At 39.6% G+C, this 16,747-nt stretch overlaps 1 protein-coding gene and 1 long non-coding RNA gene across 4 annotated transcripts in view; one reads left to right on the top strand and one right to left on the bottom strand.

The window, feature by feature from the left end:
- The window catches only part of LOC133951805 (neurofibromin), a 154,431-nt gene extending 139,396 nt beyond the window's left edge, over positions 1 to 15,035 (bottom strand). For all 3 annotated transcript variants that reach the window (XM_062385986.1, XM_062385985.1, XM_062385984.1), the window contains exons 1-3: positions 14,770 to 15,035; positions 6,480 to 6,623; positions 5,836 to 5,919 (exon numbers count right to left, since the gene is read on the bottom strand). In XM_062385986.1, the coding sequence (XP_062241970.1) occupies positions 5,836 to 5,919; positions 6,480 to 6,623; positions 14,770 to 14,829 (288 nt within the window). In that variant the 5' untranslated portion in view covers positions 14,830 to 15,035. The remainder of the gene's footprint in view (positions 1 to 5,835; positions 5,920 to 6,479; positions 6,624 to 14,769) is intronic.
- Positions 367 to 1,323, top strand: LOC133952130 (uncharacterized). Its single transcript, XR_009920519.1, has 3 exons — positions 367 to 597; positions 720 to 1,194; positions 1,277 to 1,323. It is a non-coding gene; the product is annotated as an uncharacterized LOC133952130 (long non-coding RNA).
- Positions 15,036 to 16,747: the final 1,712 nt, after the last annotated feature.

The raw sequence follows: 16,747 nt of genomic DNA on the forward strand, positions 1-16,747 counted from the left end.
ACAGACAGGGCCAGCTGTGGCAGAGGAGATAGATGGGATCCTGGAGGAGTTCAAAGTGAGGCAGAAGGTAGTGGCAGCCACCGTCGACAACGCAGCTAATATGAGTGTAGCCGTGAACACTCTTCACATGACCAAGTTGCCATGTTTCGCGCACACACTAAACCTCGGAGCTCAGAAACACTATAACTGTCATACGATTTCCAACTGGGTGGCAAGGATTCGTTCTGTGGTAGTTTGGATGAAGAGATCCCACGTGGCCAAAGTTATCCTCAAGGAGAAGCAAGAACTCCTCAGTAAGAACACATTTAAAATACTTTCTTTAGATCATAGCCAAATACGCCAACATACATATGTTAATGTAAATGAGCAGATTATGATAAATATAAAATGATAAACTACTTGTAATAAAATATTGTTTATTGTAAACTTGTATGTGTGTGTTTGCCTTTCAGAGCTGCCAAAGCACATGCTCCTCTTGGATGTGAAGACGAGATGGAACTCCCTGTTTTTGATGATGGAAAGATTCTGTGAGCAGTTTTCTGCCATCCAAGCTGCAGCTATAGATCCACGGCTAAGAAAGCCCATGCAAAAGGATAAGTAAGTAATACTGTTTTAAAAAATAAATAAATAATAATATGGCTTATTTAAAACTTGATGGACTAAAGCAATTAAAAGATTTTTTATGCAATATATATTAAAATGTTTTTATTATATTGCAGACTGGCCATAATGGCCAACGAGGACTTAAGGAAAGCAGACGAGTTTGTGCTGCTGATGCGGAAGCATTACACATCCACACTTGCTGTCTCCAGTGACAAAAGTCCAACCTGTAGCCAGATACTGCCTATCCTCCAGAAGTTGCAGAAACATTACACAGTGCAGGCAGATGAACATTTGGAACGATCTTTCAAAACGTTACCAGGTACAGTGAGTGACTGACATTTATTAGTCTATTATTAATAATAATGACAGTTAATCATATACACTAAATTAAATTCATATTCAGTAACATTTACCCCTAATTTTGTGTTGTCTGTCCATCTCTTTAAACTTAAGGATGCTGATGTCAAGGCATTCCTGGAGGAGGCCACTGTGTTAGACCCCAGATTCAAATCCAAACTGGATAGGGATGAGATCTGGGACAGGGTCAGGGAAGCAGCAGTGGCAGCAAACTCAGAGGCAGCTGCAGATGAGGTATCTGAATTTGACAATCCCTTTGATTGTAGCACATTTCTCTCTGGCTCTGTGGTTCTTACATGGTGAATTTCTTCTAAAGCTGTCAGAGCAAGGAGAGACACAGAGGCAGGGGGATGAAGAGGAGGAGATGACTATGTAAATTCAGCTCATTTTGATAAATAATATTGATAGATGGCATGGATTTTTTGATTATTTAATTTAATCCAAACCATTTGGTTATGTCCATTTAATTTCAGACACCAGCCGTAAAGCAGAGAAAAAAGACAGCATTGGAGGAACTCTTTGAAGAGGAGGACCGTGAGCTGCAGGCCCTGCAACAACAACAGCTCCCTGAGTCCATGAGTCCTATCTGTGTGTTCAGGCATCCTCCACCCCATCTGAGAGAGTGTTCTCCACGGCTGGAGACACAATTAGTCCTGAGAGATCCCGTATCCTTCCGGAGAAAGCAGACATGCTTATTTTTCTGCACAAGAATTGTTGATTTTGTTGATTACAATTAATGTTGCAGACTTGATGGTATTTGCCACTGCTAGTTTAATTTTTGGCAGCTCAGTTTTCATATATCCTTTTTAAAAAAGGAAGGAGCATTGTAGTTTCTAGTAACATGTTTAAATTAAACAGAGTAAGTTTTATTTAAGTTATATAAGTTTTATTTTATCGTAATTTCTACAGAAGAATGTCAGGTTTATCTTTAGTTCAAGAGGAATACGTGAATGTTTTTGGTTATTTAAAAAATGTAAATGTTTATGTACACATACTGTATATGGTGTGTATCATTATAGAAAATTATATAAAAGAAAATTAATGTAAATAAACCCGTTTGTGCTCTTTTTTTCCCCCTTGCCCAAAAATAATCGATAAGGAATCGGAATCGATAAGCAGGAATCCATAAGGAATCGGAATCGTTAAAATCTTATCAATACTCATCCCTACTCCCCACCCCTCCCCATTGTTTGTTTTAAATTGTTGTTTACCATTTTTCAGGAGATATTCCACAATATCCTCTTCTAATGGAATAGGGTGTTGTCGAGAGAGAAGTTTTGAAGTGTGAAGGAAAATAAATGGGTGTGAGGTCCTGATTCAATAACCATCTCTCGTGTAATTTTTCGGTTGAGGCCTCCTGACCGTATAAGACAGGGGTCTGGAAATGTCTTTAAACATGACATTTTTTGTTGTTTGACAATTCCTCGCCACATATCAAGCATACAGGTAAGCCAGCATCATTGGGGAGTGAAATCAAATTAATCTTTCCATGCAGAGTTAAACTCTATTTTCCTCCCGGACTTTTCTTTTTGGGGATTCATCCATGGTTAGTTTACAAAGGCCAGGACTCGGACACAATAGATTAGCGACCTTCAGGGAAGAGCGCCGGGCCCTAGTCGTAATAGGATGTGATGCATATTTTAGTTGACGAAACATTAAAACAAAACGTGAGACACAAACACACACACACACATTCACCTGCTCCTGGTATTTCATGACGGCCTGATACGCTTATGATTTAAAAAATGAACGTGACGTTCACCATATGAAAACTGATCGTTAAGTTCACCATTGGCAAAAAATATGCGTAACATGCACAGGGAGCCACTGCAAAGGGGCTAAAGAGCCCCAGGTTAGCGACTCCTGGTATAAGAGGAATAAGACACCGGCTACACATCTAAAGAGTCTTGAATTTGAAAAATATTAAAGACTTTTTTATACTTTTTAAGGGTCTTGATTTTTCCTAAATTGATATATCAACTTTTAATACTTTTCAAGACCCCGCGCATACCCTGAGTAAGTCGTTAAAGACTCTGCAGCTTGTCCAAAATGCCCTTCTCCTGTGGAATAATCTCTCACTTTCAGTTCAGGAAGCAGACACCATTTGTACGTTTAAGAGTATGCTTTAAACCTTCCTTTTCGATAAAGCTTATAGTTAGAGCTGGTCCAGGCTTGTCTTAGACCTGCTCTAAGTATGATGCTATAGGTCCGGAACGTTGATAACAGCAACTGGCAGTATGCATTAATTACTGCGGCAGAACGTAACTTGTCCTATGTTCTAAAATGTTAAGCGTTTAGTTTTAAAAGGCATAGAGGTATTGATGTCTGATCTACTGAGTAAATGGCTTTCATAGTACTGCAATACAAACCTGTAGCCAGTCAGATTTACCTTGAGCCTCAGTATACCCTCGACTTCGGCCTGTATCATTGTATCATTGATTACAAGGCAAAAACACCTGATGGCGCTAAGGTGCAAAGGGAATTTATGACACATGACACTCTGAGCTTCTCCTTCTGCTTCTCCATCCTTATCACACCAAACTAATTCATATCTCATCAATACATGTTACTGACTTGACCCCTCCCCCGGAGCCCCTTTGCCTTATCACCTGCAGATCCAGGGCCGCAGCTTGGGCCACATCATGGATTACGATTTGTGGATCGCGTACCCGAAGTTGAAATTGTGGATCCAGAATGAAGGATTCTATATTGTGCGGGCTGATCGTAATAATAATGGCGGATCCTTTATCCCGTTGGCATCAGATAGTGGTTGGGGACCACAACTTAACTGGCAGCTGATGACGGATCCTAATTGGCGGCAGTGGACAATGACTGTGGACTATAGTTGCATTCAATCTTGAAGGTGGATCATGGTCTTGCTGCCTGCTGACCATATCCTATGATGGCAGCAGGACTGCCTGACATATAGTATTTCTCCTCAGATACTTTAAATGGTAAATGGTTTTGTATTTATTTGGCTTTTCTAGTCTTGATGACCACTCAAAGCTCTTCACAGTACAGTTTTACATTCACCCATTCACACACATTCATACAGTGCATCTAATTGCAGCACTTTGTTATTCTATGGGGGGCCATTCAGGGTTCAGCATCTTGCCCAAGGACACTTCGGCATTCCGATGGGTCAGACTGGGGATCAACCGCCGACCTTCAGGTTGGAGGACAACCACTTTGCCCCTCAGCCACAGCCGCCCTGTAGCTTTACCTTTTAGTATCTCACGTTCAGTTGTCTTTTAAAAATTGAACCCTCATCAATGCTGCTAAAACCTTTATCCTGATTATGTTTTCCTCTACACTTGACATCTATTGCACTTCTGTCCGTCCTGGGAAAGGGATCCCTCACACGTGGCTCTCTCTGAGGTGTGTGCGTATTTTTTACCTGCAAAGTTCTATAGAGATTTTGAAACAAGTCAGATTCAGATTAAGCAGAACTTCAACAGTGCAATACAGTTAACTGCTTTAAACATGAGCTCCACTTTAAAAGGAGTATATACACTGCAACATATTGTGATTAAGGCTGAAATCAACAATGCACCATTTAAATTCTTTGGACAACAATATGCCTGTATTATAAAATCTTCTACGAAACAATTCCATTTAAGACGATTCAATATTAAATGGCCATTTTACACAATGAGTTACATATCAATCTCTTGGCCCCAGCTTTCCTTTTCTTTTGTCCATTTTGCAGGGTGTCATTTAAAATGATTAGTACAGAAAAGCAGGTACAGTTTCTCTGTGGCTCTCCAAGGGATGCAGTCAGTGTGATGATGTCAAATTGAAAGCAATTATCTCCCAACAGAGAGACACTGGTCAGGTTGAGAGGTCCGTCAACTCGTTCCTTCTGTGTTGATCAACTCTGTTACCAGCTGTCAGGCCAAAACAACCGCCAGGTAACCGAAAAACACCCTTGTACGTCAGACCAGCACTGAATTGACGTCCACTGACTTATTGTGCACTGCCCACATTTGGTGCATGCTGTGTGTGGCTAGCCCATATATAAACATGGATAAGATTGAGGAAAGAGACAATGGACAGGTCCATACCTGCCAATATCAGTATGATCCATCAATAATGCTATTGATGCGTAGCATAGGCATTCTCAATAGTCTCATTGAGAAAGATTAGAGAGACATTCTGAATGTGAGACATTCTGCAGGAAACTATGGATAAACTCAGCAACCTGTTTGTCAGGGAGAACAAGTGTAGACCAGCCTGAAATGGTGGCCATAGAGAAAACAAGTCAGTGCTTGTGGTTGTGTTATCCTTTGCCTTTTTCCTTTGGTGTTGTATTTTTCGTAGACCGACACAAGTGTTCCAGCTTCAAACGCAAGGGAGTAAGAAATGGTTGTAGAAACTCAGACATTTCAGAAGTATGAATCAATGTTAAACAATGTTTTCACTTTTGAATCAATTCATTATATCAATGATCAGTGAATCGATATATAGATCCAGATCAATGAACCGTTACATCCTTAATTGCCATATATGCTTACATCTAACAATATCCATAGAAGCATACACAGGGGTTTTAACAATATAATTTAACGCTAATGCTTAAAGCTTAACAGTTAGACCTTCATCCCAAAGGTACCTGGCTTTTATTTGACAATGTGGACTTGACAACCACCAAATGACTGGAAAAAACTAAAACCAAGGAATCTCCCAGAGTGGAGGAGACCCTGATTGATACCATGAATACATTGCAAGGGTTTGTATCTCGGTGAGCAGAACCCAGCAGCATAACAACTTTTATCATTTTAACATTAGATTTCATTGGCAGCACAAGAAGAGTTAAAACTTCTTCAAAGAGATGAGATCACATCTAAAATCTGTTTATGACAAGATCGGACTCACCCCAGCCAGGCACTTCTCCAGTGTGTCCAGGATGATGAGCTGAGAGAGGTAGAGGTTCTTCTCAGAAGCTTCTCCAAATATCCGCTGTGATAGGACACAACAATGGGAAAGCTCATTCATAGAATTATATTCTTATATCTAAAAATAATGTTTTCTGTATTATTCTAAGAATTGCCAGTCATTACTTTTGTTGAGGATGACCTATATATCAGGTTTTAGATTTTGATATAAAAGATAACATTTCTCGAGTCTAGACTTCAATACTAGTTATTTTAATCTTGAAAGTTGTATTAAACAAAGTCTGACAATAATTAATACCGAAAAAGATATGTCCCGAGCTTCTGTCCTCAACCCTCATCTCTTTACCCAGTTCCTTGTCCTATTCTTAGTGTGTTTTCTGAATCTTATAATGCTCAGTGTTTGTTAATTCAGTTCTACATTTAACATTGAGCTAGTAATGTATTTGACAGCATTATGTTCTCAAGTGTTTAAACATTAATATGTTTGAACGATAACAAAAACCAGTGATGACAGTTGATGACCGGACTACAGAATTTGTCCAGTTGCCTTGGCTCAACTCAAGGAGGAGAATATGGAGGAGGAGAAGGAGAAGGAGATGAAGAAGGAGAATGAGAAGAACTCACCATGTTGTTGACATTTTTAAGGATGGTGGTAAGGCCACTGATGACGAGGGAGAACTTGTACTTGGAGATGTTGATCAGACATTCTTTGTTGTGCTCTGTGCTGACTTTGGTGTGGGTATTCTGGTGGCCAACTTTAATGGGAAGCTGAAGGAAAAGACAAGAGAGGATGATGAGGCAGTCATTTCCTTTTAGCTACAGCCACTGTTCTTTAGAGCTGCTTTCAGATGCATCTGTGAACGCAAATGTCAAAGTGAGACCCTCTGCAGTTTCTGCAGGCTTCTACATGGGGGAGGGTCCTGGCTGCTTCGACCCTGGCATGACCTATGCAGAGGAGTTGTTGCTGTTGTGAACACGTCTGTGGAGAAAATACAAAACAGCTATATTGTGTGAAAGGCTAACTCTGGGTAAACTCAGTAGCCAATTTACTGGATTTAACCTGGAGGTGGTGTATGATAACGCCTCAAGTTACAATCCAGTCAATTCAACATCAAGATAGATAACAATGTTTGACAGCATTGTCCTTCTAGGTCAATAGGTACATCACAGGGTGTTCCTATTTGGTATAATATTTGAACATTAAGAGCACATTTTAATAATAGCGCGATTATACTGATTGTAATAAAAAATGTGAATACTGTTTCATCTCTACAATTGAGTATTAACCACACTTAGGTTGCTTATTTTTGAGAAATACTAATTAAGTAATCCTGATTTAAAAACAAAATGTTATAGTCTGTTTGGATTCTTGACTAGCATTTTTAATTGCAATAGAGCAGATATTATATTTTAAATGTGTCCTACAGCAAATTTGTATATTAGATTGACATTGAAACAAAGGTTTGTTTCACTGCAACCTCACTGCAAGTGTCATATGCAGTGAGGATGCCTCTGAGTTAGGGCTCTGATCCAGAAGATAGCGAAGCTAGCCTGCATCACCTACAGGGTCCTTAAGTCTTCGGCCGACGTGGCGGACACACAGAGCGAGCTCATCTCGCCGGTGACCGCGGAGCGGGTGGCAGACCTGAAAATCTCTCCCCGAAAAGCAAGCCAAGCGCCAGGGGCGGCAGGGTTCCAGAGCCCCCCGGTCACCTACATGTACATCTGCGAGACGTAGGTGTTCAGCATGGGGTGTTCCTGCTGAGGCTCGGCGCCTCCACACCATAGCACAACCACCCGGACATGGACGGGAATCTACGGAGCTGCTGATCCACAAGCTGCCCTTCCAGCACATCCAGCTGGCCCGCCGCATGCGCGGACACAGAGCTTAAACTGCTGCTGCTCCACTGACTATAACAACGCCGCATTCCTACACTTATAAAATGCAATTCAATGTGGAAGTAATCCAAGTATTCAGAATACGTTACAGATTACATGTATTCTGTATTCTGTAACGGAATACGTTTTGAAAGTATCCTTCCCAGCACTGGAAATGTTACTGACTTGGGAGCAGTGAGACACCTATTGTGTTGGTCATATTGAAATCATTCATTACGTTTTTTTTTTTTTTTTTGGGGGGGGGGGGGGGGGGGAGGAATAAAATAAAAAAATCACAATAGCAATACTTTGGGGGAAAAAAATCGCAATTTGATTATTTGCCCAAATCGTTCAGCCCAACTAGTATTTCGTATACGTTTGTCCAATATCACATTGGTGTGCTGTCCTCTTGCACATTATCAGTATAACAAATACAAATAATACTATATTCTTTTTATTATTCTGATTGGTATTCATGAAGTTTAGTTGACTTGTTAAACCGTGAAGATTTAGTCTTTTTTTTTGCAGTGTACAATACTATTTTTTCAACTGCTGTCATTTGCAAACGCCTAATCAAGTCACCCACAAAATCCTTAAAATATTTCATTCAAACTATTCCTTTCTTGTGATTTCCTGAATCCACCCTAGTTGTTTAGTTTTTACTTAAAATATATGATCGCAACCTACAATTTACAATAATAGAATAGCAGAACACAAGGAAGATGAAGGTGGCGGCTCAGCTTTTTTTAAACCCGTGATGACCATGTTCATGCTCAGGATAACAACAATATTTTGTAGAAAAGAGGCCCATTACAACAGTTTAGAAATAATTAACCACATTACAAAAGTGATATTAGTGATATCTGGGGGCTGGTTACATATACCAGATGTGTATTATAACAAACCTGACTAAATCAATGACTAAATTATTTGCCAACTAATAAGGCAATAAGGAACAAACACGTATGCGTTTATTAAGTTAAACTATCTTGTTGCTATATAAAGTAATGGTGTGCCAACTTAGCATAGGCTGAAAGTAGAAGCTTAAATTAACTGAGATGGCTGATCACGTTACTCTGGCAATATAATTAGCTGGAACACTGTTAATTTGATCAAGTCTAGGAAACCAAAACGAATTGCAGCAATTTATTCTAAAGATCGATGCGTCCGAAATTTTCTGAACCACCATATTCAGATTGCAACAATTAAAGTAGACACATATCAGAGAATGTATAAAACAATATGAACTTTAATGACATCACCACGAAGATTCATGTCTCACAGAAAGTATGTTATAGTATTTTTAAAATACAAAGATACAAATCAATCAGCCCTTTTTCATTCTTTTGACGAGAATGAAAAGCACTGCAAAGCAAATAGGGTCGTAGATGGACGCCACAGTCGACAAGATTCCCGTTATTGAGAGTGGGTGTTCATGCACAACTACTGTCAAGAACGTGAAATTGGAACTGATCTGAAGTGACACAAATTTCTTATGGATTCACCGCATTCTTCCTTGGGGATGCAAAGCTGGCTTGCTTCACTGACTAGGTGGCTAGCTTCTTCTTCTGTCAACACACTTAACAAAAAAGTTCCTTTCGTTGAAACGGATGTATGCTTCACTGAAGCGACCTTGGCCTTGGGCAGCATGTGCTTGAGGCCGTAGTTTGCACCGCCAGGTGATGAGGCCTCTCCGAATAAGTGCACTTTTCATACTGTAGAGTGATGGCTGGGATGGGTCATCTCCATTGTCCCACCAGAGAAGTCTCAAGTAGTCTTGGTATTCTGCTCTTACGTGTAATTTATGGAACATGCGTTTGATGTCGTAGAATGGGTACAACTGGCTGTGATTATTCAATGACACGCCTAAAAACTTTGCTGAACAATCTCGGATCTTAACTGGTTTCTGTGGGTTAAACACCCGATGGTGAGGGATATACCAGGCAGGGCGGTTGTTGATTTCTTCTTCCTGAACCTTTTCAGTATCTCCCAGTGTTCATTTTGGCAGCTATTTTTGATTTAGTCTTGGTCTTTAGACAAAAATGCATATTAGTTTTACTCACATTTAGTCATATTTGCCGGTCTTAGTTTTAGTCTAGTTTTCGTAGACGAAAACGTGATACATTTTAGTCTAGTTTTATTCACATTTAATAGCCACATTAAAGTATTTTTCTTCCCTCCTCAGGCCCAGGGACCCCCTGTGTTGTGTCTACAACTGCATACTAGTCTAGCTTGCAGTACTTAGGGTCTCCATTAGCTATCCCTCCTAGCATAGGTCTATAGCAGGGGTCAGCAACCTTTACTATCAAAAGAGCCATTTTGCCCCCTCTTCCCCAAAAAAAAATGTTTGTGTGGAGCTGCAAATAATATTTGATAGCAAAGCTAATAAAGTTTTATATAAAGTAACCCTACACTAAACTATAGTTGTTGCATTTATGGAGTTATAGATCAAAAATAAAGAAAACTATTATTGCTTTTTTTTACCTGTTATAACAAAGCAAAACACCAAATGCATACGAAGAGGAGAAGAAAATACAGAGGCAAGTGTAGGCCTACCTTGAAATAAATTAAACACAGAACTATGTAGGGCTATTTGAGTACTCCCCATATTTGTGGGAAATTTATAAAATAAGAAGTGCCCTATTTTGAATTTATAAAAACATAACTGCAGCCTAATATATTTTGGTTGGCGAAATGTGAAAACAAACAGTGAGAGCAGGTCAGACTGTAGGCGGACACAGGAACTGAAGCTCTGTAGAAACCAACTGCGCTATGAGGACCATTATCATTTACCCCCGAACCCCCGACATTAAACGGGTGACACACAACAACAAGCAGATAATTGCGGGCTGACCGGCGCTGAGAAATATGGGTCCGGTATGAACAGTCAGGCGGCAGCGCGCTAGAGAATGGACGCGGCGCAGCCGCTACATTGTGTGGTGCTGCACATAGTCAGATCCTATGAATCCGAGGTGTTCCGATACAAGAGAACTTGTCTACCCTTTTTGTCGATCAAACTGATCCCTCTGCTATTTTCCACTTGCGCTGTTTTTTTAATACCACCGGTCACCACACACACACAACTCACCTCCTTTACTTTACAGCAGGGTTGAAGGCTTTGGGGGAAGGACTGAATTACTCTTTTGAATTTTTTTTCCAAATTAATAGTTTCAACCCGATTATAGTAGTTTGGAGATCGTTTGACTTCAATAATTAAATTAATTATATAAATACACCCTCCTCCCCAGTGATCCACCTCCCATTACACCATTTTTCTTTATATAACAAGAACTACACTGCCCCTTAAAGAGTGTGCATTACATTAATCTTCCTCATTACTGTATCTCGCAATCACCCAGTGCATTACAAAAATCACCCTAAGATTAATTTGCAAATGCTTTTATGAGTGGTCTGAAACAGTGTTGTCCTCTTAAGTTACAAGCCCCCTCCATAGACATGAGTTGTACGTTACAAGGAAGTAAATTATTCCTTGCTTTGTGCTGTTTTGAATACCACCAGATCCCTGAATGTGTCACAAAATAGGTTGTTAGTTTGTTCCTCAAGTATGATAATTCAAATATGGTTATTCTAAAGAATAGGGTTATTCTAAAGAATAGGGATGTCTGGATTAACCGTTTTTACAATAACCGCCGTTTTATACCGTCAGGGTTTCATAACAGTAAGAATTGTAAAAAATATCACCACGATATCCCACAATGGTGTTCTGCCTTCTGCAAAACTCCTGTCATACAAGCTCTGTGCGATGGACTTGTTTGTGTGTGCAAGCCAAGGAAACGTTAGTTGAGAAGAGGGAACTGACATAACCTTATTTCAGACAACGCTGGACATCTCCATCGGAGCAGAGAGGAGAAATTGTTTACTTTCGGTTTCTGACCAGCTCCGAAGCAGCGGCATGCACGCATGCTATAATGGGCTTTAGTTTGACACACATTGTCTGCACTGACTCAGAGAACACGCTGTGGTGGAAACGTTTGCAATTATTAATAAAATTCAATAAAACTAGAAATGGCCATACATTAATGGTTTTGGTTCACGATACGCAAACAAGGAACTGCGACGCGACATGTCCCCTGTCCAATCCCACATTCTGCAACAGCAGCAGGCTGTGTGTCCTATCACAACCCTTGGACCACAAACAATTCTGTGTGTTGTTTCCGCTCAAGGAGCTACGCTTTGTAGCTATTGTCAGGAGGATTGTTTATTCCCTACGGAGTTTCCCTGGAGCTGCCGGCCAGCATATGCCCAAATGTCTTGACCATCGATGGTAATGCGAGTGCCCGGTAAATATGTTATATAAGAACGTTGTTATTGAAGCAACACGGATGCTTCACTTTCTTTTTACTTTTGTAAGGTGTTGGTAGGACTGGGCGATATGGAAAAAAATCTTACCGTGATAATTGTTTTCTTATCAGTCGATATTGATATATATCACGATGTAAATCAATTCAGCGCCACTGCACTGAGGCGCATAGCTCTGTGCAATCAACAAGTGACTCTGCTCTTCTGATGTTTTCTCATCACTCACACTTTGAACTGATCATTATAAAAACCTGTTGAATTAATATTTATGTTCCTGGATAAACGGGGCGTCACTTGCATCGATGAAGTTTAAACACTGCATCTGTCCTGTTTCTGACGCATCGCTGGCTATAATACTTAAGCGATGGTTATAATTATTCAGCGGTGAAAAACCACTGAAACAATAGACGTAGCAGAAAACATGAATCGATTATGTTCAGTCACTGCAGCGATGCAGTCTGCATAGTGACGCATCTAAAACTCAGAAATGTCCACACCTCTATGCAGGTGCCAAAATACTAGCACGTGTGCTGCTGCTTGCTGCTTTTCTTAAACTCTGGGCTGTGTGTGTCAACCAACCTGATGTGGCTATAAGTGCATTCCAGCCACATTTTGGCGTAGAATTGTTCTTATTCTCATAGGCTGTTCATGTTTTCTATCAAAACATGGATGGAATGAGCTCTATCGACACAAGTGGACAACGAGACACATTCAAGACAGATTTTCGTACCGAGTCTCAAAAGGCCAACATTTTTTCCCTCATACAAGCACAGTGAGATTGGTTATCTGGTTCTCGCCTCCTTTAACTGTGTTTCATTCTAGATACATTTAGTTGTGGTTTTTTGTCCCAAAACTTTTCTCTCACTTACTCTATTTCACTGTCAAGTATGTACTACTCTACATCACTGCCATTGTATGAAGTGGGAGCTCTTGTTTCATTACAGCTAAACTCCCTAAAATGCAGACTAATCACTGACAGTTAGAAATCAGGTCGCATGTGGGTGTGAATCGTGCAGCTCTACTTCAAATCCTGCCAATATATCATAAATAAAATAGCAACCAGTAAGTTTGAACTGTATAACAATGCAATGAAGATCATTTGGAATGTCAAATGGAACTTTAAACTCTTCGAAATTGTAAAGATATGGCTTCTCTGTTGATGTTTCACCTTTCATATCCAACTACCTGAAAGTGATAATTGAGACTTCAGCTTGCAGGATCAACTTAAACCCTTACTACTGATGTTTATTTATGTCTGTAACTCAAATCTGTAAACATACAGGGATGTACTAAAAATCAGAATACAGACACCTGTACTACTAAAATATCCCCAAAAAATTTGGAAAATAACGGCTACAAATGGTACATTCTTTGCAGTTGCTCTGTGTTTCTTTGAGGGGACTTAAGCCTGGTGCAGAGTAGACGATTTTCAACTCTTGACCAATTTTTAAAATGTCCTAGTCCACAGACTAGATTGGCAGATTTAACCAATCTTTAATTCTTATAATCTTCAGAACACACACTAGATGCCTTGGCCAAAAAGTAAGACCACACACTTTCCGTTTATTATTTCAAAGTGGCGATTCCAGAGACTTGGAATCTCACTGAAACTTGCAAGATTCTTCTTTTGTTTTTTATGGCGGTTGGCAAACAACTTTTGGGTGCATTACTGCCATCTTCTGAACTGGAGGGTGGAAAACTTGCGTGATTGTAAGTAACTTCAAATGAAAAACATAGATGGTGGAGGCTCAATATCATGTTTTGCAGCGGGAAACAAAGAACCAAAAACTGGATGAAATCATGTCTAACACGGCTCATACATTTTGCAGCGGTAGTTGGAGGTGAGTTTGTAATGTATTGGTATCTTTAGTCGCAGCTGCACCAGTACACAACATCGGGTTGCTGATGCTTCCTTGACAGTTCATTCTTATTGGCAGGTTTCTGTCGCAGCCATTTCTCGTAAATATCAAACATGATTGATATTAGATTTTCAGACTCGACCAGTAGCATTAAAACCATTTTGTAACAAATTCATACTACGGAATTATTTGGGCAGATAATTGGCAACAGCTGACCTCCAGTTGAAAACACTCATGATTGTCGGAAGGGGCACATCAGGTCTATGATCGGGCCAATTGTCCTCCAGTGCCCAGAAGCCTTTAAGTATTTTTACTGTTGGCTATCAATAAAAAAAGCAAACAGTGACTTCAAACAAGGGATCTGGACTGGGGGCCGACCCCCCTGATCTCTTGGTTGCCCGGCTCAGTGATGCTGCACGGTGCTACCTCAGTCACATCTTATTTGTTTACATTAGACAGCTAGGCCTGTTAATATTAGCTCTCGTGCTATCGTAAAAAGCCATTGGCTATGAACTAGAACAAATTCACAGACGTTTGTGTGCTGCCGTCATGAAGTATCATGGTGTATTTTTTACCAGCTGACGGCTCGCTCCGTCATTATCAAGGGACAAATATTGGACAGATGTGGGATAAATGTGCTATAAGACGGTGGAGAATGTGGTAGCTACAGAGAGATCCTTGCCGTCGTTATGTAGCTCAGACAAACACAGACATCACTTCAGAGCAGAAGCTAAATCACTTCTTCAACCACTTAGTTAAATGGACCTTGTCTACACCGATGAACCGTCAACCCGACTGCTAGGCCCGTGGGACTGCCGTGGATTGCTACACCCATACCCCGAATCAGCCCATCTTACCTGCTCATCGAATCTGGTGATCACGGCCTGGACCCATTCCACGGGTTTGTGAGCCGCCATGACCGGGCGGAGGGAAACTGCAGCGGCGTGCTGACTGATCCAAGGGGCGATGCCGGAGCGGATACGCTTCTTTCTATGATAAAATCTTCCCTGAACTGGCTGGAGAGCAGGACGGGGAATAAGATGTATCCCTTTCTGTAGAATTCACCATGCCACCGCCATGACACACCACCGGAAGTCTTCTTCACACAGACTGGTAGGCTGTGTTAGAGATCGTGGTCAAGCTAACTGTAGGGACGAACACAACTTCCTGCTGCATTCAAAATATTTACTGTTATTGGCCAAATGTGTCTACAAGCTATTATAACATGGTAAACACGTAAGGTCTGGTCTGCATCTATTGTTTTCCTCTAGTTCTAAAAGTTTAAAGCATCAAATTACACATCCGGACTCATTTATATTCGTACATAGTGTATGTGATCATATGCTCTGCTCAACTACGTGCATCACCCATATTCTTGTGACCTTATTTTTCATGTACTTTGAAAAAGGTTAATTTTTACATCCGTTAGTTGTGTAGATAACTCGCGATACTTGACAGCGTCTTTCGATGGCATGAAAATAGGATCAGATTTATAGATAGATAGATAGATGGATACTTTATTAATCCCGTGGGAAATTCAGATCATCCTGCAGACTTTTCTCAGGCAATAACACTCAGTATTTAAAGTATAGATGAAACAATGTAGCACCAAGCACAGAACATTGTATCGCAAAAGTTATCTGAAGGTGAAGGCTGGAAATCAGCTAATTTGCTAAATAAATACAGTTTTTCACATTGACATGTAATTTAAATTACAAGGGAGCAAACACATCTTGTTTGGGTAAGTGTTATACAAATAAAGTTATTATTATTATTATTATTAAAAACATACATTATCTAATGGCACTTAACAACATAAGGTCAAGACTATACAATATTATTATGAGAAACCCAACAGCTCCCGCAATGAGCTTTTTTAAGTGTGCAATAGCCGCGATCAATAGGGAAACAGGTTACAAGTTTACAAGTACATTGACACATTCATATCCCCCATGCACCCAGGAAGACATCCCAATGAAGGAAAGGAAAAACACTTTATTCATAATAATAATGAATAAACAAACAGTAAAAAATAAAAAATATATAAAGAGCAACAGTAATTTAAAAAACTGCAATTTGCAGTTTATAGTTTATGGTATCCATTTTCAATCGGAGCTCAGGCTCAAAAATGGTACATGTTGATTTTTCATCAACTCTGAAAGTTTTCAAAGTTAGAATATAATGGTGACCAAAGGTCTTTTAAGATATATCCACTTTTGTATTTCACCAGTCCTAATCTTTTCAAACGAAAACAAAATAAAAGGATGCATTTCTAAGCTAAATGTGTTAGTATAATCAATAATCAGATTTTTTTTAAATCTAAATGGAGACTAGGCATTACATGTTTTATGAATAAATATGAGTTTAAATCAAAATTACCTCAGGTGGTAATGGTGAAGTAAATTGTATTTACTAACGCAATGACCAAATGTATTAAATAACCATTAGACTATACCAGTTGAGAGAGTTTAATTAGTTTACAATAGAGTATATGAGAAACAGACATATTGAAATATAACAGTTTTGGCTTTTCATCAAATTGTTTATTGGGTCTGCAAGGAATATGTGCAGGAGGAATTTAAAGATTATATGGACAATAACAATAATGGAATCGTATCGCCAAGCGATTTGTGGGACGCTGCAAAAGCAGTGATCAGAGGAAAGCTTATAGCATTGACCTCACACAGAAAAAAGGAAAGATATAAAAAAAATTCTGAATAAGAAGAAAATCTTAACGTTTTACAGAGGGAAAACATCAAAAGTAAGGAACCTTATATTCTAGATCAAATAAGAAATGTCAGAAAAGAAATGAACAAACTATATAAGGAAGAATTA

This window comes from Platichthys flesus, chromosome 4 (assembly GCF_949316205.1).
Source record: "Platichthys flesus chromosome 4, fPlaFle2.1, whole genome shotgun sequence".
In the NCBI taxonomy this organism is placed as follows: Eukaryota; Metazoa; Chordata; class Actinopteri; order Pleuronectiformes; family Pleuronectidae; genus Platichthys; species Platichthys flesus.